Source organism: Melitaea cinxia, chromosome 23, assembly GCF_905220565.1.
Source record: "Melitaea cinxia chromosome 23, ilMelCinx1.1, whole genome shotgun sequence".
NCBI classification, from domain to species: domain Eukaryota; kingdom Metazoa; phylum Arthropoda; class Insecta; order Lepidoptera; family Nymphalidae; genus Melitaea; species Melitaea cinxia.
The window spans coordinates 7,727,928-7,751,276 of record NC_059416.1 but is presented as its reverse complement, the minus strand read 5'-3'; the positions used below and the strand labels follow the sequence as shown (position 1 = coordinate 7,751,276).

General features: G+C 33.6%; 1 protein-coding gene across 1 annotated transcript in view; it reads left to right on the top strand.

Moving 5' to 3' along the window:
• Nucleotides 1-1,107: 1,107 nt before the first annotated feature.
• The window catches only part of LOC123664998 (cytochrome P450 4V2-like), a 28,167-nt gene continuing 5,925 nt past the window's right edge, over nt 1,108-23,349 (top strand). Inside the window, exons 1-12 of the mRNA XM_045599361.1 lie at nt 1,108-1,249; nt 5,475-5,564; nt 7,724-7,834; nt 9,473-9,658; nt 9,877-10,073; nt 10,281-10,344; nt 10,591-10,783; nt 11,448-11,599; nt 12,308-12,487; nt 12,748-12,897; nt 21,322-21,399; nt 23,151-23,240. Coding sequence (XP_045455317.1) covers nt 1,108-1,249; nt 5,475-5,564; nt 7,724-7,834; nt 9,473-9,658; nt 9,877-10,073; nt 10,281-10,344; nt 10,591-10,783; nt 11,448-11,599; nt 12,308-12,487; nt 12,748-12,897; nt 21,322-21,399; nt 23,151-23,240 — 1,633 coding nt within the window. The remainder of the gene's footprint in view (nt 1,250-5,474; nt 5,565-7,723; nt 7,835-9,472; nt 9,659-9,876; nt 10,074-10,280; nt 10,345-10,590; nt 10,784-11,447; nt 11,600-12,307; nt 12,488-12,747; nt 12,898-21,321; nt 21,400-23,150; nt 23,241-23,349) is intronic.

Sequence of the window (23,349 nt, the reverse complement as noted above, 5' to 3'; positions counted from 1 at the left end):
TAAGTACAATTTAAAAAGCGATATTTTTCTTAGAAAACTAAGAAATTTTAACGAACTATCTTCATCAAAGTAAACTTACATCATTAAGGAATACAAAAAAAAAATTAAAAGATGTAATCATTTTTAATACATTTTATATAAAATAATAAAAAGATACTATATATTACCACGCATTAAGCCCAGTAAATCAGTCGAGCGCTAGCGCTCTTAGAGGTAAGGTCCACGCCAAATTCTGCGCAGCCGTCTCTTTCGCTCACATGCGCCAAGCGCCTGTTGTTATAGCGGATAAACCACATTTGATACTTTCATAATAAAATATAAATAAAATGAACATATTACGAAAATGACTGTAAAATAATATAATGATAATTTCTGTAAACAAATGTATAATTTAATTTTCTTTTCTCACATTATCAATACAAATAGGCATTTCAATCTGTTTGTCTTGTTTTTTGTTAATTAATTTGTTTGTCGGTGTCGATGTCATAAAATGCTATTTTATTCATATCGTAAATATTAGATTCATTCGTAAACTGAAAAAACTAAATCAATTAAAAAAAAATTGTTTCATAAAATAGATTTTTAATTTTAGATTTATTGACTGTTGTTATATAACATACTTGAAATTTTTAACAAATTAATTATGTAAAAAATATTTTATACCATAGTTATTAATTTTTATTATACATTAGAAAATGATCAATATGGTCTTTTGGTTGTCACACTATACTTACTAACACAAAGATCGCGCGGCTCGTACGACTCGCGCGATGCGACCAAATTTACCTAAACTTGCAGAAATTGTGAAATGGCTCTTAATACAAAAAAAAAACATTACCCAATAAAATTAAAAACTCGCACGTAAACACACAAAGCACCTAAATACTATTAAAGGATAATTTTTTATGTCAATGTTAGCAAAATTTATACTACAGCACGTTTAAAATGCTTAAGCAGAACTTTAATAAATAAATAAAAAAAAAAAACGAATAATGTGTCGAATAAAAAAATAGAAAAATCCAAAAAAAATCGAAAATAGTTTTCTTTCACTACTTTTTTATTGTGTAATTTAAATTTATTAATTTTGGTGATATTTCAAGTTCAATCATGTTAATGGTGGTACTGATGTGTGTGGCGTTCGCCTTGTGGGCGTGGTCTCGGAGGAATAACAATAAAAATGAACCACCCGCTGTTCCCGGTGGCCTACCTTTGATAGGTCATGCGCTTTCGTTGATAGGAGACAGTACAAGTAAGTGTATCACGTCTTTATATGTTTATAATTTAAAAAAAAAAAAATCATTTTGTAACCTTTTTTGTGCTTGGCTGTTTCGTACTTTACTGTTTTTTTTTCACAAAAAAAAAAATGTTATAATTATCTTAACAGATTGAAAAATTATAATTATATAAAAAAATTCAAGTATTGGAAAACCAATAGATATACTTAGTAGGTATACAGTCAAAGTTCCAATAAATATAGTTTAGTTAGTACATCGCTAGTTTAGTTTACTTCCAAATTAGTTAATATTTATCACCTTTTCTTATGGCAATGAAGGAAAAATGTTTTTTTTTTAATTTTTTATAGTTGCCTATAATTTTGCCGTCGTCGAATTTATTTTTTTCGATTTTTTATCATACTTTAATCACGTGACATGTCATAATATATTTTTCCAACTATTTTCTTCTTTGCAAGTAATTTAATTTCATTATAATGAATTATATTGCATTTCGATTACCCTTCTCGAAATAAAATTTGATTAACCTATACACACACTGCTGTAACTACATATTATGAGCAAAACAAATTAATTACCGATTGGTGATTGCTAAGAACATGCCCGAATGAATGAAATTGGTATCGACATTTGACTTTTCACACACAACAATAGATACATAAAAGTTATGTACAAATATTTTCTCGTGAGAATGTTGTGCTAAAAATGTCAATGACTCTAGTAGCTCAATTATTTGGATAGAAATGAATAAAATAAGCGTGTGTGTCAACTCTGACACGCGACTGGAATTAATTACTTAACAACGGTTACTGTGACATTTAAAAAATAATTTTTAACAAAAAAAAAACCGACTTCAAAAAGGAAACTAAAAAGTGAAAAATAAATTTACTTAGTACAAAGTAATTCGTATTTTGATTTAGTTAATCAGAAATGATTAAATAAATATTTTATAATTTTGAAGTCGGTGCCAAGTAAAACAATAACTACTCTAGTATCTACTCGTAAGTTGTATTCAGTTTTCTTTCATAATTTGTTTCATTGACTATTAGTTTGAATACTGTTATTATTCTGTTATTGTTTTGACATATCTAATAATATTTTTTGTACTTGTTTGTTGTGTGTGTGTGTTGTTTGTATTTGTTATTGTAGCCAGGTTGTTGTAGTATTTACTTGGCACCAACTTCAAAATTATAAAATATTTATTTAATCATTTCTGATTAACTAAATCAAAATACGAATTACTTTGTACTAAGTAAATTTATTTTTCACTTTTTAGTTTCCTTTTTGAAGTCGGTTTTTTTTTTTGTTAAAAATTATTTTATTTTACAATTTTTAGTGATGGGTAGACCTAACAAGGATGCTTTTTCTGTTATGTCGGGGGTTCGGAAACATACACAATACACAAGCACAAACACCCAGATCATGACAAACATCTATAGGGCCAATACAAATGTCTGTCGTGCGCGGGGATTGAACCCACTAACGCCAGCGCAACAGCCGGTGCTGTGACCGCTGCGCTAACGCGTCGACATACTATGAGTAAAGTTCGCTATCAGGTGTACGTAATAACAACCGGGACTGACAGCCTAGCGTGTTCTCCGAGGCTAGGTAGACCGAAAATAAATATTTGTATAAACATAAATATCCACTCCGAGCGGGAATAGAACCGCGACCGTTGGTGTTTAGGCGCCGCCGACACGGCACATGCACCATTATATCAAAGCGGTCGTCAAACAGCAAAAGGTAACTGCTGTAAATTGTTGAGAAATTCCCTCGAGTGTTTATGGGCTCCATCATCAAACCTGGTCCTGCGACACAGATGATCACACAGCAGGTAATTGCTATAAATCGTTGAAAAGTTCCCTCGACTATCTTTCATCTCCATCATCAGACTTTAATGGCACTTGTAACTCATATAGGTGCAAAGTTCTCATCAATAGAAACGAATTAAGTTCAAACAGCAGGTAATTGCTATAAGTCGTTGAAGAGTTCCCTCGACTATCTTTCGTCTCCATCATCAGACTGAAATGGCACTTATAATTCATATATATGCAAAGTTCTCATCAATAGAAACGAATTAAGTTCAAACAGCAGGTAATTGCTATAAATCGTTAAAGAGTTCCCTCGACTAACTTTTGTCTCCATCATCAGACTGTAATGGCACTTATAACTCATACAGGTGCAAAGTTCTCATCAACAGAAACGAATTAAGTTCAAACAGCAGGTAATTGCTATAAATTGTTGAAGAGTTCCCTCGACTATCTTTCTTCTCTATCATCAAATCGACTCCAGACCTTTATTAAATAGTAGTGCTTTATAGTGCTTAATGAAAACATGATTAAAATTACTAGTCACCCTTACGATTTTTGAAAGTTTCCCTCGATTTCTCTGGGATCCCATCATCAGATCCTGGTTTCCTTATCATGGTACCAAACTATTAATATCTTCTTTCCAACAAAAAAAGAATTATCAAAATCGGTTCATAAACGAAGAAGTTATCCCCGAACATACATAAAAAAATATATATATATACGGTCGAATTGAGTAACCTCCTCCTTTTTTTGAAGTCGGTTAAAAATTAAAATGTTCTACTAAATTAATGAAATTATAATTAATTAAAACGATTAAACACCAAAATTAAAATATATAATGACGCTTGCTATTCGTAAATATAGTAATATTATTTTAATACACAATATACAATATACTAGCGACCCGTCCTGGCTTCGCACGGTTGCAAAAACTATCAGCGTTCTTCTACTATATTAAACATGTAATATACATATAAATCTTCCCCTGGAATCACTATATTTACTAAAGAAAACCGCATCAAAATCCGTTGCGTAGTTTTAAAGATCTAAGCATTCAGCGGGAAGCGACTTTGTTTTATACTATGTTATGATTTACATAGCTAAAAGCGGTGTAAAGCGTCACTCTCAGCATCATTGCTCAGCGTTGTTTCACTAGATTTAACACTCTTTATTTTATCATATCACGGACCTTATGCCATTTAAGGAGTAAAATCCATGACTTGACTTAAATTTACTTCAGAACTTTACACTTAAATAATCATCTTATAATTCACAATACACGATTGAAATTAAGAATGTTATGGATAGATATGGATAGTTGTGAATAGTTATTGTTAGTGTACCTTTAGATTGGCTTATTATATTTACGTATTCAAATTTTCTTTTTATTCTAAATCTGTTTGATAACTTTATGATTCTTATTGGTAATTTTATATCTTATTAACCTAAACTTTTTAAATAATTTTTTAATTAGTTTTACGTTTTATGAAATTGCTAATTCCAGTCTATCCTATAAGTATACATTTTTATGGGCAAAATTAACATGTATTTTGAACTTTATTTTTGGTTTTTAAAAGTATCGATAGGATAAGGCGATGTTAATGAAAAAAACGAAAATGATTTATGAATTCCTTAATTGGGTTTGCTCGCAAACGAAAAAAAAAACCGACTTCAATTACATCGACAAGTAATACAACGTAGATCGACGAAAAAATAGTCAAGCAACTACGCGTTATTAAAGATTACTCAAAAATTAGTTATCAGATCTCGATAAAATTTATATGTGACCATATGATAAACATCAGCTTTCGATTAAATTAAAAATTATCAAAATCGGTACACCCAGTAAAAAGTTATTACGGATTTTCGAGTTTCCCTCGATTTCTCTGGGATCCCATCATCAGATCCTGGTTTCCTTATCACGGTATCAAACTAGGGATATCCCCTTTTCAACAAAAAAAGAATGATCAATATCGGTACATCCAGTAGAAAGTTATGCGGTATAATACAACGTAGGTCGACGAAAAAAGCGTCAAGTAAAAACGCATTATTAGATATAACTCGAAAAGTAGTTGTTAGATCTCAAATAAATTTAAATTGGACCAATTGGCACACACCACCTTTCGATTAAAACAAAATTTGTCGAAATCGGTCTACCGGTCAAAAGTTCTGATGTAACATACATAAAAAAAAAATACCAGTGGCGAAACGAACGAACTTAAAGAATTTATTCGTAAAGTTCCTAAAAAACCTCGGTTTTAATATAAATGATAATTAATTAACTGAACATCATATGAAAATATTTTTTTAAAAATTTAAAAAATGCTTCCTAAATCCTAATGCATCAAATAAATATAAAAACTATTTTTACAATAACGGTCGTAAATTTCACGAATTAACATTATATTTTATAATTTTTTTTGTATTTCAGAATTGTGGAACATTGTGAAAGAGTTATCTTACGAAAGCATAAAAGCAGGTGGAGCCATTTCAGCTTATATTGGACCAAGGACTATATACAGTAAGTTTAACTTCTATTAAATGTATAATTTATACTTTTGTCTGTTCAATGTTAAAAAGTTACTCAATGTTCTTATTTTCCAACATATTGATACTTCTTTTAGTAATAGATTAAGTGAAGAAGAATGTGAGAATGATGTAAGTCGCGTTACACCTTTTTTGAGATTTTAACGTGAGCATTATCAGCAAACCGTTGGACCGATGATCTACGTAAGATTGCCGGTATAGGCTGGATGAGGATTGCGGAAAACCGGGATATCTGGCGCGAACTTGGCGAGTCCTATGTCCAGCAGTGGACTGCAATAGGCTGAAGTGAACTGATTATCAGAAAAAAATAAAGATTTTTTTGGTCTAACTCACGTTCTACCTGCTATAGTTACCTACGGATTTTTTGCAGTAATATAACTCTGTTAAAAATTCGTGAATATAGATATTTGTCAAATTGCAATTGTTAAAAAAAAAATAGTTTTCGTGCTTTGTGATTTAAGCGCGAATTTTACAATTATTTTTCAGTACATTTTTCGTGAATACTGATGTATCTATTATATCTCTTTGAACCTAAAACTTTAGTGCGCTGGTAAAATTCAGGAAAATTAATTGAAAAGCAAGTGATAACAAAAGAAAATTAAGTCTATAGAATTAAATTTTTATCTCTTGTTTGAGGAACATTTTTTTAGGATCATAATTTTAGACTTTCTAGTGTTTACACAAAGATAAGTTATAGGTGGAAAATAATTTAACTGTACAAATATCATTCATCACATCAATCAATTGAACACTTAATAATTGTGAAAAAAGATACATCTCAAAAGTTTTTTTTTTTTCGTAAAGTAACTTTAAATTAAATATATACCAAATAACTTAAATGTATATTGAAAGAGAGTGTTTTACTCTACAAAAGAAAATACCAATTGAACCTAGTTACGAACACTTAGTTTACGAACAAGATTTTTTTGAAACCTTGTTTTTGCCTTCCTGTGAAATGTTTTTCAACTTGTATCCCTTGTCACAGGAGGAACAGAAATAAATGTACAAAAATAAACTGTTTCAGTTGTTCTTTTATTATTATATTAATAAAACCAATGAAAGAAATATATGAATTATCAATATAAATAATAATGATTAGATTTTTTTTTACTTTCGAACGACTGCAGCATTTTGGATATTTTGTGTTTGTGTTTATTACTATCGGGACAAGAAAATTTAAGAATAATCGATATATTTATGGAAAAAGAAATTGGTGATGACGGCACCGGCTCAGTTACTTTATCATAATTGTGGATATCATTACTTGGAACGCCTACAGAAATATATTAGCAAATTATAGAGCGTTAGTAAGTTGGTTATGTAAAAGACGGAGTGAAAAAGTTACTGAAAATATAATAGCTCACATATCAATGCCAGATCTATCTTAAGAAATATATAACCTCATTAGGTCAGTGATAATCTTATATATAAAATTCTCGTGTCACAATGTTAATTGCCATACTCTTCCGAAACGGCTGGACCGACTTTTATGAAATTTTGTGTGCATATTGGGTAGGTCTGAGACTCGGCCAACATTTACTTTTTATACCCCTAAATGATAAGGGGACACACTCCTAAATATTTTTATTATTTTGACATTTTTTTTATTATGATTTAGCATTGAAAAATACATATAAACCTAAATTTTTACCCTTCTACCACCAACCCCTATTTTTAATAACATTTCGCGGCAAGACGTTTGCCGGATCAGCTAGTGATAGATTATATATGCATGATAATACACATATATCGAAACATATCTAATAGGTAGCCTAATAAAGTCGCGTCTAGACAATGTTAATTAATAAAATATCGCTAGAATTACTTATTATTATTATATATACAAATTTATTACAGTGTCCAAAAGGAAGTTAAAAAAAACGACCTCAATTTAATAATTGATGTTGTTTTTATAATATACATGTAGGTATTTTAATGTTATGCAGACTCTTAGTCATTACGAATACAATAATTGAAATCATTAACTATAATTTAATTTAATTTAAAACGGATATGAATGAATTATATAAATGCACAATTTATTGCAAGTAATTGATGTAAATTACCCATTTAATAAAAAAGTTCTTGATTGTTTTATGAGTTAATATTTAACATTCTTTATATATTTCGCAGTCGTGACAGATCCTGATGACTTTTTAACAGTATCTAATGCATGCTTACAAAAAGATGGTTTCTACGAATTTGCAAAGCCTTGGCTTGGAGAAGGTCTAGTTACTGGAACCGGTAAGTTTAAAGCATTAAAAAAATCTACATTTTTTATCTATAAACTCAACATACGCACACACACACACACACACACACACACACAAACTCGATCACATAAACGCACACGCGTGTTATCCGTGCACATACGTGTACATATGAAGGAGCCTACGTGGACGTGCATATTTTATGTACACCAGCGTATGTTAAGGTATGGCTATAGAGTCAACCCCCGTGGGAGCTCGAGGTCCTTGCCGAGACCTACTCATACGTCTCGGGTAGGAGGGCTCTCGGTGAGAACCCCACTTTGGATGGGATCCTACGGGTGCGCCAGATAGAGCAAGAAGCACTAATGCGGAGGTGGGGGAGGACCTGGCGGAGCAGCCGTATGGCACACGCATTACAGCTGCCTTGCGCCCGGCCCTTGAGCGATGGATGCGCCGTAAGCGCAAGCCCCTCACCTTCTGTCTGACGCAGGTTCTCACCGGGCACGGTTGCTTTGGTGAATACTTGTGTCGGACGGCCCAAAGGGAGCCGACGACTGGATGTCACAATTGTGGGGTGGCGGTGGACTCAGCCCAGCACTCCCTCGAGGTGTTCCTGAGATGGGCGGCGCTGCGTCGCGATCTGACGACAGTCCTCGGAGGGGACTTGTCACTGCCGATCGTCATCACCGCGATGCTCGGTGACGACGAATCCTGGAAGGCGATGGTCTCCTACTGTGAGACAGTAATGTCCCAGAAGGAGAATGACGAGCGGATGAGAGAGGAGGCCGCCGACGAGGCATCCGTCCGCAGGCGACGAACGGGGGTGCGTAGGAGGCGCTACTTAATGCGCCTCCAGTAACGCCCCTGTGCCCGTGTCGGTCCGGGATGGGAACCCCGTCCTGCTAGACACGGCGTCGTCGGGATTGTTCAGAGGTGAGCCGGAATGCCTACCCGGGCATGCTGGATATCACCCGTGAATTGGTTCCCCTGCGATACCAAAAAAATAATAATAACTATAGAGTCTAGCTATCAAAGATTACTCAATAAGAAGTCAAAAGATCTCGATCTAATTTAAATAAGACAAGCTTTCGATTAAAACAAGGATCATCAAAATCTGTACACCGTGTAAAAGTTATTAGGTATATATAAAAAATGAACGTAGGTCGACGAAAAAATTAGTTAAGTAAATACTCATTATTAGATATAAATCGAAACGTAGTTGTCATATATTGATCTTAAATGAGACTTAATGAGACTTTTCAATTAAAAAAAGAATTATCAAAATTGGTCCACCCAATAATACAGTCGAATTGAGAACTTTGAGAGAAGATTTCGATAGATTACTTTATGGGCTATCTGGATTCCACATAGATCTATCTAGCCTATCTGGATCCAAATTGAAATTAAAATATGAAAATTTTGGAATCCCTGTTTGAAGCACACAATAGTTTACAATAACTTCCCATACAAATCATCGTTTTTATTTCGATTTTTCAGCAGGGAATATACACCAAATTCAGACATTATAATATAAATAAAGAAACAAACTCTTCAGCCATAAATAATATTATTACTATAGAAGTATAGATTCTTAATTTCAAGAAACATTCTAATTTTATTTTATTGATATCAATAATGTTTTTTGTTTTATTTAAAACTTCTAATCTTACAGTATCTATATGGAAAATTCATCGTAGACTTCTAAATCCAGCGTTCAGTCAGGTTGTCCTCGATGGATTTCTGGATGTATTCAACAAACAGTCTCGTCGACTCGTGAAAGATTTAGAAGTCGAAGTTGGAAATGGACCATTTGACCATTGGGTCTATACACGTCATAATGCTTTGGAGACTATATGTTGTGAGTAACGTACTTCTATCGTAATATTTCTATTACAGTAGATAAAAGGCATTCCTTTCATTTAAAGAACTGACAGATAGATTTCAGCTATTTTACACAGAAGCATAGACACCTATATCATCTACTAGACACGACTTAGTGTTTTGTCCTGAGATTTGCTAATATTGTCTTAATATTGTTGTTTATTAACTCATGTCTAAGTTTGGTGATATTTGCAGTAACCGCTTTAGGAGTGGATTTTACGGATAAGAGCGTGTTGAACAGTGAGTACGTGATGGCAGCGGAGCAGATGTTCAATGTTCTCGTGGACAGGTTCCAGAAATTCTGGTTACACAACCATTTTATATACAGCTGGTCGGCCCTAAGGAAAAAACAAGACGGATATTTGAAGATCTTGCACAATATGTCCAATACGGTTAGCGCTTTTAAATTGAATAATGAATAATGTCTTTGCCTGATTGAATTTGGAAGAAAGCTGATGGACATAACAATTTTTTTCTCGAATAATGTTGTGTGGTGTAGTAAAAATAACTAATGCCTACCAGCATACAGTTTAGTTTTTTATTGTATTTAGGAAGTGAGTAATAACTATCTAATCTAGTCTAATGTGAATATATTACAGGTACTGAAAAAAAGGAAAGCTGATTATTTAAATAATAGAAACAAAACAGAGGAAAAGACGCAAGGTTAGTTACTTTCTTTGTCTTATTCTTCCTCTAAAATGTACCAAAATTTTGCTGTTCTTTTTTTAATGCTTCTTGTTGAGAATGTTTACATAAAACAACACATAAATTCCCATTCATTATTTGATTAAAGTATAATTTACAAATAAAAAAAAAGATAAACTTAATTAAAAATTTAATATCATCGTAACATTTTTAACACGATATGTAATTTTAAATATTATAAACATAAAAACCAAAAAGTTTCAGGAGCAAAGTTCAAGCCCTTTATGGATCTACTTCTAGAACTTTCAATAGAGAAAGGAGCGTTTAACGATCGTGAGATAAGAGAACACGTGGACACAATGATCGTGGGCGGCCATGACACGTCAGCCAGTGTCCTCATGTATAGCATGCTACTCGTCGGTTCCTACCCTGAAGTTCAAGATAAAGTTTTTCAAGAGTACGTTTTTCTCATACAATCAATAGGCAACGCGAACTGCTTTTGCGATATCAAATTGATTTTAAGTGGATAATTTTTATTTTTTTATTAATAAGAAGTGCGTCTTTACAATTTATGCTTTAAGCATTAGACGAACTTAACAATTAAAACGTCCTGAGTTTACAATATAAACTGATCCCGAGATATGTGTGTTTTTGAAAAAATAAACTACTAATAATAAAATTAATGTGTAGCTTTTAGCTTTTTCAGTAAATATTGTATCTATACAAACAAATGAAATTGGAGTGTCTGTTTGTAATATTAAAATAACCGCTTTTTACTAAATGCATATGGATGTATACACGGTACATATACCAAAATATCATTTTTTACAATTTTTGTCTGTCTGTCTGTTTGTCTTTTGTTCTGGCTAATCTCTGAAACACCTGGACCGATTTTGACAGGACTTTCCCTAGCCGATAGCTGATGTAATAGGAAGTAAAATAGGCTACTTTTATTTTAGATATTTATTTATTTTGTAACTCTGCGAACTGAACAATATTTTTTTTAATTCCACGCGGATGAAGTTGCGGTCACAGCTAGTCGTTTTATATAAAGTATTTTAATGTGATTTAAATATAAAATTCAGGAATTGGTAATAAAAAAGCTGTTCCTACTATTTTAGATTAAACAACGTTTTTGGGGATGACGACCGAGACGTTACGAAGCAAGACCTCTCCCAGCTATGTTATTTGGAGGCTGTTTTAAAAGAAACTATGCGTATATACCCAATAGTGCCTGTCATAGCCAGACGTCTAGACAGAGATGTCAAACTACGTAAGTTACATTTTGATTATAATATTAAATGAAATCAAATCAAAATCAACTTTATTCAAATTGGCCCCAAGAGCACCTTCGAATCGTCATTTTACAAATTAAAATTTTAAATTTTATAATTATTTTTGTTAAAGTAAAGATACCACCGATTCGAAATGTAGATTCTACAGAGAGGAATCGGCAAGGAACTCAGCAGTTACTCTTTTGAAAAATAATATATAAACTGTGTTTTAGTACAAAATTAGTAATATCTTGTATGAAATACAGCGCCTCTAAGTCCACACATCTTTATCAACTATGTATTCCTGCACCGAATAATACACTTTATAATATATATCAAGTCACATTTGATTATATGTAAAGTAATAAAATGTCATTCAAATGTCTCTGTTTAGCAAATGCTCCTTATAATATATTCGAATTAGAGCATAATTAACCTCGTCTCTAACCTACTGGTTGCTTGTTAATAAATTCTCTACCGTTTCCTTACTTTTGCTATCAGGTGTTTGTGATAACAACAGAGACTATAAAAGCATATATATGTAATATATAGGCATGCAACTTGGGTACATTGTTAGAATATCATATAACAACGTTATTTTGTTTACTTTCAGTTTCTACTTATTAATAAACTTATTATTTTACAAAATATTTGACAACCCATAACATTTTATATCAGCCCTATTTTAAACTAAGCCCAACTGACAGGCAACTGCACCCTGACAAAGGGTCGAACTTGCTTCATGTTTGTCTACGGAGTGCATCGACATTCCATGTGGGGGACCGACGCCGAAGAATTCAAGCCTGAGAGATGGCTTAATCCCGCAACTTTACCTGAATGCCCTACTGCATTTGCTGGATTCGGCATGGGAAGAAGGATTTGCATAGGTAAATTTAGGAACACCAATATTTTTTTCCTCTTCTTATTGGACTGATAAAAATTTTCCATTTATATTTTAATATTTAGCAAAACCTTCTCCATAAGGAAGAAGAATTTTATCTTAATCCTCTTAAGCTTAAATTATCGGTTGTATTTGTAATTAGTCTTTTTTCTTCTTAGTTTGTCTTTATACGTGTGTGAGTGGCTGTCTATGTGTGTGTGGGTCTCGTGTGTATGTTGTTAGTCAAATGCTTGTTGTATTTTTCAGGTAAATCATACGCATTTATGTCAATGAAAACGACATTGGCACATGTATTCCGACACTATAGACTCAAAGGCGATCATTCGAAGATGGAAGTCAAAATAGACGTTATGCTTAAACCAGTTTCCGGATATCATATTACGATTGAAAGGAGGAATAAAGATAAAGATGTTTAAAATATTATTTTTATATTAAATTATTGACTAAAGTGTAGATTCATTTGATAATATAATGTGTTGATAAATTTAAGATAATAAAAATTTTAGTTAGATTAAATTGGTTTTATTTCATAACAAATTGAAACTCATAAACCAAGTATAGATAGATACCCTAGAAACCTTATCAAATAATTTTTAAATAGGGAAAAGCATTTTATTTTAATGTCCCACTGCAACGCTTTGAAATCGTTTACCAAAAGTTGTCCAAGAAAGCACTTAAATGTATGCTTTTAAGGATAAGCTCAGGTATCATCATGCTCCCTTACTTTGGTTCGTCAATTCACGATCTAATAGCTCAGGCCCAATACGATTTCGTTGTCCTTCACGTGACTTCAGTACAATCTATTGGCATTTTTAAAACTAGCTATATACTATTCAAAACTAAAAACAAACTGATATCAAATAACACACCTCTCACAATAAATAACAGATCTTTACAAGAGAAAACTCATGAAAGATATCTTGGTTTACACATGGATACTTATTTAACAGACAACGTTCACATTAATCACTTAATAAGAAAATTAATATCACTCCATGCTTCCTTACGGATTAATTTTCAGTGCATAAATTTGGGAAAGTACTGCCAAAACACGATTGGATAAACTACAAGTACTACAAAATCTATAATATAAAAATGAGTCGCTGAATGTGTTGCTAAGCGCAAAACTCGAGAACGGTTGGACCGATTTCGCTAATTCTTTTTTTAAAATATTCCTTGAAGTACGAGGATGGTTCTTACGGAGAGAAAAATTCTAAAAAAAAAATTTAAATTTCCTGAAAAAGTCTAAAAACAACACTTTTCTATACTCCCATACAAAAGATTTGTGATAATACTTAAAAGTCAATTTGAACTTTAATACCATACGATAAAGTTTGTGTTAGGCGATACGAAGTTCGCCGGGTCTGCTAGTAAAATAATAAAAATGTTATTCAATTTTAAATTTCGAACATCAACTAAAAATATCTATCGCGAAACTAAATTAGTGAACATAATAAAACCATTATATAATTACAGCACCTGCACTTTCATACGTAAAACTATAAATAAAAATGTCCATAGCGAACTACAATTTAATAGTAGCAAAAAATTTGGGCACCCCTGCACTTGACGCGCGAGTTTCATTGTTTTGCCTAAAACTCGTACCAAGTTCGGTCAAACCGCAATAACATATTTACGGCGGTGCGCGTCTTTATAACAAGATACCCTCAGACTCTTTTCTTCGGATTCGTGAACCTCTCATAATTTATGTACTTTCAATATATATATTTATGTATATATGTATATAAATGTGAGAAAATAAGAGTGTATGTAGTCTGGTATGCGTGCATGTATTTTATATATTAATTTTATTATTTTTTATTTATACTTTATTGTACTGTAGTACGTGTAGACTGGTAGAGATCTCTTAAAGAGATAAGTTTGCCCTTGCCAACATAAAATGACTTGTAAATATGTTTTTTTTTTCAAAGTACAATAAAGAATATATAATATAAATTTTGATTCAAAACTTCAGAGGAGTTCTCATTAATCGACATTAAAAATGGAGGTTACTCAATTCGACCATATATGTATATTTTTTTATGAGTGTTCGGGGATCACTTCGTCGTTTATGTACCGATTTTGATAATTCTAAGTCTACTATTCAAAAATGACAAATAATTGTATTTGCTCGCAAACGAAAAATACCGACTTCAATTACATCGACAAGTAATACAACGTAAGTAAACGAACCAAATTAACAAACGCACTAGTCGTCCCTAGAATTATCGAGGGTTTCCCTCGATTTCTCTGGGATTCCATCATCAGATCCTGGTTTTGGACCTTGGACAAAAAAGATAGCTCCGCAGCGTTCGCAGTAAGATAAGTTCGACAGCTAACCGTTTAATACATTTTAGCTATTTCCATAGTGTTATGTCTTACGGTCAGTTCTTTTGGGGTAATAAAACAAATATTGAGTCTGTATTTGTTTAGCAAAAAAAGGCTACTCGCGGTATATATAATCTTTGTGCTCGAATCTCCTAGTGGGATGCTATTGATGTGGATAAGGCGAGGGTAAACCTGATTGTTGGCGTTGCGATACATGATGGAATATATCTACTATACTATACTATATAATAATTGAATTGTTGCGATTTAAAAAAAAAGTTTTTGTATGTATTGAAAATAAATGTTTATTAAATGTTTCACATCTTCACGGCTCACTTTTTTTTCATTTTAGCAATTGCATCACAATATAAATAATAAATAAATATTTTATAAAATATACATGGTTGTCTGTTCCTATAGTAAGTCGACTGTTATAACTATTTTTTTTTTGACAAAAATATTATACCCAGACTTAGGCGGGAATTTAACCCGCAACCCGCGGAACTTAAAACAGGGCCACTACAAACCAGGTCAACGAGCTAGTCAAAATATATTTATTTATATTTATTCCTAAGAATATCCATTGTTTTAATATAAATAGTATTAACCGTAATATAAAAACGAGAAGGAATAACAAAATCATAAGGCCAAGTTTTCGACTGCGAATAGTAAACGTCTGCTTTTTGGGTTATGGTATATGCTTGTCAACTATATAACTACAAATTTTCTCAGAATAAATTTAAAGTTTGAATTAAAAAGATTATTTATTATTCGATACAAAATTATATATATGATAATAATAAAGAATTAAAGATGCGTGGACTTAATGATGCTGTATTTCATGCAAGATTACCAAATTTGTAACACAGTTTGTATTTTTTTAAAGACTAACTGCCAAGTTTCTTTCCGATTCTTCTCTATAGAATCTGAATTTCGAACCGGTGCGGCGGTAGCTTCACTTAAAATTGAAATTTTAATTAGTAAAATGAGGATTCGAGTGTTCTTTTGAAGCCTATTTGAATGCAACTATTTTTGATTTTAATACAACGTTTAACATAATAAAACACTTTTAGAACCTACATTTTTTAGAACCTAGATAAATTCCAATTCAGTGATAGCTTAATTTTATAACTATAATTAATTAAAACTAATATAAGGATTTATGTAAAGGTGCTTTTGAAGCCTATTTAATTAAACGCCTTCTAAATATATGCTAATATTATAAAGAGGAAATATTTGATTGTTTGTTTGCATTGAATAGGCTCCGAAACTACTGAACCGATTTAAAAAATTCTTTCACTGTTGGGAAGCTACACTATCCGCGGATCACATAGGCTATATGACATTTTTGAAGAAAAAAAAAGGAATTTTTTTTTTGAAATTTTTGTTAAATATCCGTGCGAAGCGGGGGCGGGATGCCAGTTGAAGTTAAGTGATTTTTGATTTTGATTTTAACTGTTAGTTACGAGTCTAAATACGACAAAGAACAAGTTATTTACAAGGGTGTATGTTAATGTAGCACGAGGTAAATAAGGAAATACCGTTTTAAAACCAAGGAATTCTTTTATCCTTATCAGGTAGGAATCTATTAGAACTAATTAAATCTAAATACTGACTTCAAACCTTAGATGTCTTTTATGCACCGGTTTTCCATGAACGTTGCATGTGTTATAGACCAACTGATTAATATGGGATTATAAAAAAACCGCGCAGTTCGAAAAACCCAATTAGAAAGCGCACAACTATAGAAATAATCTAATTGACGGTTCATTATAATAATGCTAGTAACTTATAGTTCGATTTCAATAGTAAAATCAGTAATTATAAATATACCGTGTTTTTTTTTTTGTTTTCTGTTCGTATTTAATAGTATACGAGTATATAAATAATAGATAATTTGTTCGTTAGGATAAGTTAGGTTAGGTTTTTTTGTCGTGCTCCGGGGCGAGGTGGCGAATGCTAGCGCGACCGCATCTAGCCCCACCCAGGCGGACGACTGCTCACACGTGGTGATTTTTTAGCCAGTAGGTGTTTGACATAACCCTCTGGCGCCGGAGGGTATCCATGAGGATTTTCCCCACGTTAAAAAAAAAAGTTTTTTTTGAACGCCCAAGGGAAGTTGCTGGATATTCTACTGAACGGGTCCCCCGGATGGTGGATGGGGGCATGCCACTTCCTTGCCCTGCTTGCGAGTGGTAGGTTTCCTAGTTTCGGACCCACGTGGACCAAAAACCAGCAGGTGAGGGTGCGCTCCGGGTACTGCTCTGGTTCTCAGAATGGACTTGTGAGCGCAAGCGTGTTGGCACGGAGGTGCGGAGGTGTGTGTGGTGCGCTGAGACGGCGCAGAGATGTGGGAGTCGGGTTCTCCTTCCCCCCCGTGGAGGACGGGGTAGGCGGGTTCGCTCGCCCGATCTAAGGCTCGCAAGCGCATGCCAACCGGGTAGAGCTGTGTACCGTGCAGCTTCTGCGGAGCTGCTGCGTGCGGCTCGGTGGCCGAGGACGGGCTGAACCTTACGGTCGTCTGAATACAGGTGGTGGGGCAGCTACTGGACCTCATCTCCCTCCTGTAGTCGGCGGAGGGATTGACTTGGACTTTGGACCGGAGGTGTCGTGGTATTGTGCGAAAGCGATACCATGGCGTCCCCTCAAGGTGACAGAGGAAAAAAGATGTGGGTTTTGGTGTATAGTCTGGCGTTGCACTCTAGGCTGGGAACTCCACACTCCCGTCACCCTCGGGTGACGGGGTTAGTGCGTACATTGCATTTCCCCGTCTATAAAAAAAAAGTTGCTTAAGGCATTGATAGTGGCTTAAGGTATTGGAGGTAGTGGAGAGCCGCTGGGCGTTGGACCTAGACGTTTGTGATGTCTGCATCTTTGATACCGTGGGTGTGCAGGTCTCAAAAGATTGACCTGGAGTAACATTATAATCATATTGAAGACATAATTCTTAATTCCTTACGCTCGCTCCACTTCAATGGACAGGTAGCCATCATGGACAGGTATCCATTTGTAGGGGTATGGTTAATAAATGTAATCAACCTAAATGAAAACCCCTAAAAAGCTGTACACAAAGTATCGCAAAAATGATATCGTCCAAATTTTTTTTTTTAATGTAACTATATCTACCAAATAAGCGTACGGCTCACCTGATGGTAAGCGATTACCGTAGGTTATAGAGGTATGTAACACCAGAAACATCGCTAGCGCGTTGCCAACCCCATTTCCAGTCCCCCCCATGAACTGTGGTCAGGGTGGTAGGGACTTACCAACAGAAATACAATACTATTTGAAAACAGTGTTATTTTGCCGTGATCTTCTGTAAGGTCGAGGTAATACCCCAGTCGGCTGCTCCATATTTTGAGCAGAGGAAATTTCCTAACTAAATCTAACCTAAGTAAACAAAAATGATCATAAAATGAAAACTGCTGGTGACCCAGCAGTTATGCAATCTCGGATCTGAAATCTAGGCGTATTCAGTTTACATATATAAAAAATACCAATCGAATGAGAACCACCTTCTTTTTGAAGTCGTTGAAAAAAAATATTTTTTATGCTAAATATTTGGATGTATAACATAATTAATTTAAAACGTTTTTTTTTTAAATTTATTGCGTGACATATATAATATCTCTAGTGCTTTACGAACATTCATTTTTATAATATTTTTAAATGAACAAGTTAAGTCACGTTAGTTGAGTATATTATATATACACCTATATCTATATTATTAGTAGGTACTTACTGTGTAGGCATATAAATACTGGTTTTAATTGTAATCCATTTAGTATTGAAATCACTCTTAAGTAAACGATTCATAAATGCATTTTATTTAAGACGTAAACGGGTATTATATGCGTGTTATAATCTGTTTTTGTATTAAAGTTATATAAAGTTTACTTATTAGTGTACTTAGGTAAGAAAAAATCTTTATTCGCTACCCTTCAAGGAATATAAATCATCATTTTTACTGTTAGATCACATCGTTATTAAAATATTTTTGGAACGAAGTTCCTTATGGGGCGTTGCGGAGGGGTACCCCTAGCCGGCAAAAAACGTCTGTAACGTTAAATAAAAGCGTAAGATTCTTATGTATAGTCATATATGATGACTATACGGGATCTAATGTATAGTGTAGTGATGACTGTTATTATTATGCTTTGCGTTTGCTATTATTATTATGTCATTTGATAATTATTATATATTGTGTTAAGTGTGTTAAGATAATTTTGTAACGCAGTTGTTTTTAGAAATTTATCGATAAAAAATAATAATAAATATATACCCGAATAATTATTTTCTTTATACCTCGAACAGAATTTGGAATTAATATTTTACGAGTATAATAAGAAACTTCGTTCTTATCTGGTGTCCCACGACACCACACGGGTTTTTTATTTATCTACTCAAGTGAAAATAATGGGTTGTCTGGAAGAAATGGCTAATTAGCCATAAGTCCGGCCATTGTACTTCACTGTCTGTAACTATCTTTATGCTTTGTTTGTAATATATTTGTGGTGTACAATAAAGTATAAAATAAAATAAATAAAATAAAATAAATTTTGATCGACCCAAATAAAGGAGAAGGTTCTCAGTTCGACTGTACATTTTGTTTTTAACCGACTTCAAGATAGGAGGAGGTTACTCGTTTATGAACTGATTTTGATCATTCTTTTTTTGTTGGAAAGGATATATCCCAAGTATGGTACCATGATAAGGACACCAAGATCTGATGAAGGAATTTCAGTGAAATCGAGGTAAACCATCGAAAATCGTAGAGACGACTAGTGCGTTTGTTAATTATTTCGTCTACTTACGTTGTATTACTTGTCGATGTAATTGAAGTCGGTTTTTTTTTCGTTTGCGAATGCGCTATTGACAATACCGATTTTGATTCAATTTTTTATTCGAAAGCTGGGGCTTGTTTTTTTTTATTTATATTTAATCGCGATCTAACGAGTAGTTTTTGAGTTATCCTCAATAGTTCGTATTTTACTTTCAATATTTTCGACTACTTACGTTGATGTTGTTCCTATTTTTAACCGACTTCCAAAAAAGGAGGAGGTTCTCAATTCGACCGTATTTTTTTTTTTTTTTTTTTAATGTATGTTACATCAGAACTTTTGACCGGGTTGACCGATTTCAACAAATTTTGTTTTAATCGAAAGGTGGTGTGTGCCAATTGGTCCCATTTAAATTTATTTGAGATCTAACAACTACTTTTCGAGTTATATCTAATAATACGTTTTTACTTGACGCTTTTTTCGTCGACCTACGTTGTATTATACCGCATAACTTTCTACTGGATGTACCGATTTTGATAATTCTTTTTTTGTTGGAAAGGGGATATCCCTAGTTTGGTACCGTGATAAGGAAACCAGGATCTGATGATGGGATCCCAGAGAAATCGAGGGAAACTCTCGAAAATCCGTAATAACTTTTTACTGGGTGTACCGATTATGATGATTTTTAATTTAATCGAAAGCTGATGTTTATCATATGGTCACAAATAAATTTTATCGAGATCTGATAACTACTTTTTGAGTAATCTTTGATAACGCGTAGTTGCTTGACTATTTTTTTGTCGATCTACGTTGTATTACTTGTCGATGTAATTGAAGTCGGTTTTTTTTCGTTTGCGAGCAAACACAATTATATTATGTATATTGAAGTTAACGCCGCGTTGGCGCAACGGTCACAGCCATGGATTGTGCCTGTTGCGATGGTGGTTGCGGGTTCGATCCCCGCACATGAGAAACATTTGCATTGACCATACAGGTGTTTGCCGTTGTCTGGGTGTTTGTGCAGTCTTTGTGGGTCTCCCCGCCATGCCTCGGAGAGCACGTTAAGTCGTCGGTTCCGGTTGTCGTTACACATAGTAAGGTAAAATATTCGCCAACCCGCATTGGAGCAGCGTGGTGGATTAAGCTCTGATCCTTCTTCTGCATGGGGAGAGAGGCCTATGCCCAGTAGTGTGATATTACAGGCTGAAGCGAATGAAGTTAGTTTTTTGTCACTGGTAGTGATGGACACATAGTTTTTTATTTTATTAAACAAATTTCAACTGTCAGCTTTCGTAATAAGTATATATAGAGAAGATTTTCGGGAATAGTGGGACTGCTAAGAACTGAGGGCCGTAATTTTTGATGCGTAGTCATGAGTTTTGCCCATAATAACCACGCTGGGCACACTGGTTGATGATCGAAACAAAAAGTGTGCGTATGTGCAATTTATACACAGCGGAAGTAAAACTTCTGAACCTGTGAGAGATTTTTTTTTTCATATCTATCTCATTTGCTCCTATGAATCTATGTGTTTTTTTATCGTGACGCATTTTCGCTACATCGAGTTTCAAATCGCAACAATTCTAAAGAAGTTTCACTTCAAAATAAGAATCATTTATGATTACACATAATATTTCAGGTATAATAATGCTGGGTTTACTGATATTACTCGCTTCATGTGCCGCTTATTGGCTGTGGTATACCAGGCGACAACCAGACGAACCACCGATGCTGCCAGGGGCTCTACCATTTATAGGACATTCGCATTTATTACTCGGAAATACTGAAAGTACATATTTTTTTTAATAACTATAACCTCTTTATAAGAAACAAGAGTTAGAGCACTCAGCGAGGTTGTTTTAAGGTTTTGTTTTTAAGCTGTTGTAGTGAATATTAATATGTGATTCTAAGGGAAAAATTAAAATTGCATTCACTGTTAATCAGAAGTATCCAACTCGATCTGATTGCTTACTTCATTCGCCTATTCACAGAACATTCCAGAGCATGCCAGAGAACATTCGATTTGTAACGTAGCTAACTAGTAATCAACAGTTTCAGCAACGCATCCGCGACTCCTTTAATATCATAAATGTCCATGAGCGGCAGTAACAATTTAATATAAGGTGGTGCTGTCTGCTCGTTTGCCTCTTTTGTCGTGTGATCCGTGATCCTATTAAATCTTGCGAGATCTGACTGGTACTATTTAAGTAATTCCTAATAATATTTATTGTATTTACTTGAGGTTGTAATTTGAAGTTTTTTTTGATTGACAAAAACATAATTTTTATATAACAAAATAGTACGTAATGCAATAACTTTGTAGAGTACCTATAACTAGCGATTATACGGTCAACAGCTCGCTACTTTGGTTGCTCCACTGTTTCATTCGTAAGTTTAGCTTAGCACGTGCTTTGTGGCTTTCGAAACAATTTTTAGTATGCATGTTTTTTGGCTGTAATTGTTCGACTATCAATACGTAAGTCAAAACCCTGTGTGCGCTGTCTCTAAGAAATATTAGAATTAAAAATAAGTTCAGAATTTTAAAAGAAAATTTTGTCTATATTATACTCAAATATCTAATATAACTGAGGTAGGGCACAGAAGGAATTTCCTACTCTAAATATGGATCAGCCCGAGTGACCGAGGTCAAGGTCGAGACCTTACAAAAGATAACAGCTAAATAATACTGTTTTCAAGCAGTATTGTGTTCCTGTTGGTGAGTAAGGTGACCAGAGCTCCTGGAAAGGGGGGGGGGGTGTATTGGGGATTGGGTCGGTAACGCGCTTGCGATGCTTTTGGTGTTGCAGGCGTCTATAAGCTACGGTAATCTCTTGCCACCAGGTGAGCCGTACGCTTGTTTGCCTACCTAGTGATATACAAAAAAAAAATTGCTACTTTAATTGATACACAATATAAGTACATCATTAGTTATCCATTTATTAATTTTATTTGTGTCTTAGTGATATTTAAAACATACAGTAACTGTATATATATATATATATTTCTTTTAAGTATTTGTCGTCTGTATATTTTTAGCCGACTTATAAAAAGGAGGAGGTTCTTAATTGAGTGCATTGATTTGTTTTTTTTTATGTTGCTCCAGAAATTTCGATTGGGTGCACCGATTTTGATAAAATTTTATTTAATCGAAAGGTGGTGCGTGTCATTTAGTCCCATTTAAATCTATTTGAGATCTAACTACTACTTTTCGAGTTATATCTAACAATGTGTTTTTACTGGACTTTTTTTTCGTCGACCTATGTTGTATTATACCACATAACTTTTTATTGGGTGTACCAATTTTGATGGTTTTTAATTTAATCGAAAGCTGTTGTTTATCATGTGGTCGCATTTAAATTTCACCGAGATCTGACCACAACCTTTTGAGTAATCTTTGATAACACGTATTTACTTGACTATTTTTTCGTCTACCTATATTGTATTTCTTGTCGATGTAATTGAAGTCGGTTTTTTTTCGTTTGCGAGCAATCAAAATTATGGATATCTTTTTGATAATCATAAATACATTTTTATTTTCAGATTTCTGGAAACAAATCAAAGATATGAGTTATAAATGCATGCAAATGGGTCATGTATCCTTTTTCTATGCTGGACCTTTCAAATTTTACAGTAAGTATAGTATACTTTATTTACGCCTTATTTTTTTTTTAGGTGAGAAGAGTGGAAACATGAATCGCTGTGGCTCCACATTCGGTTGTTCGATTATGTCTTAATAAAA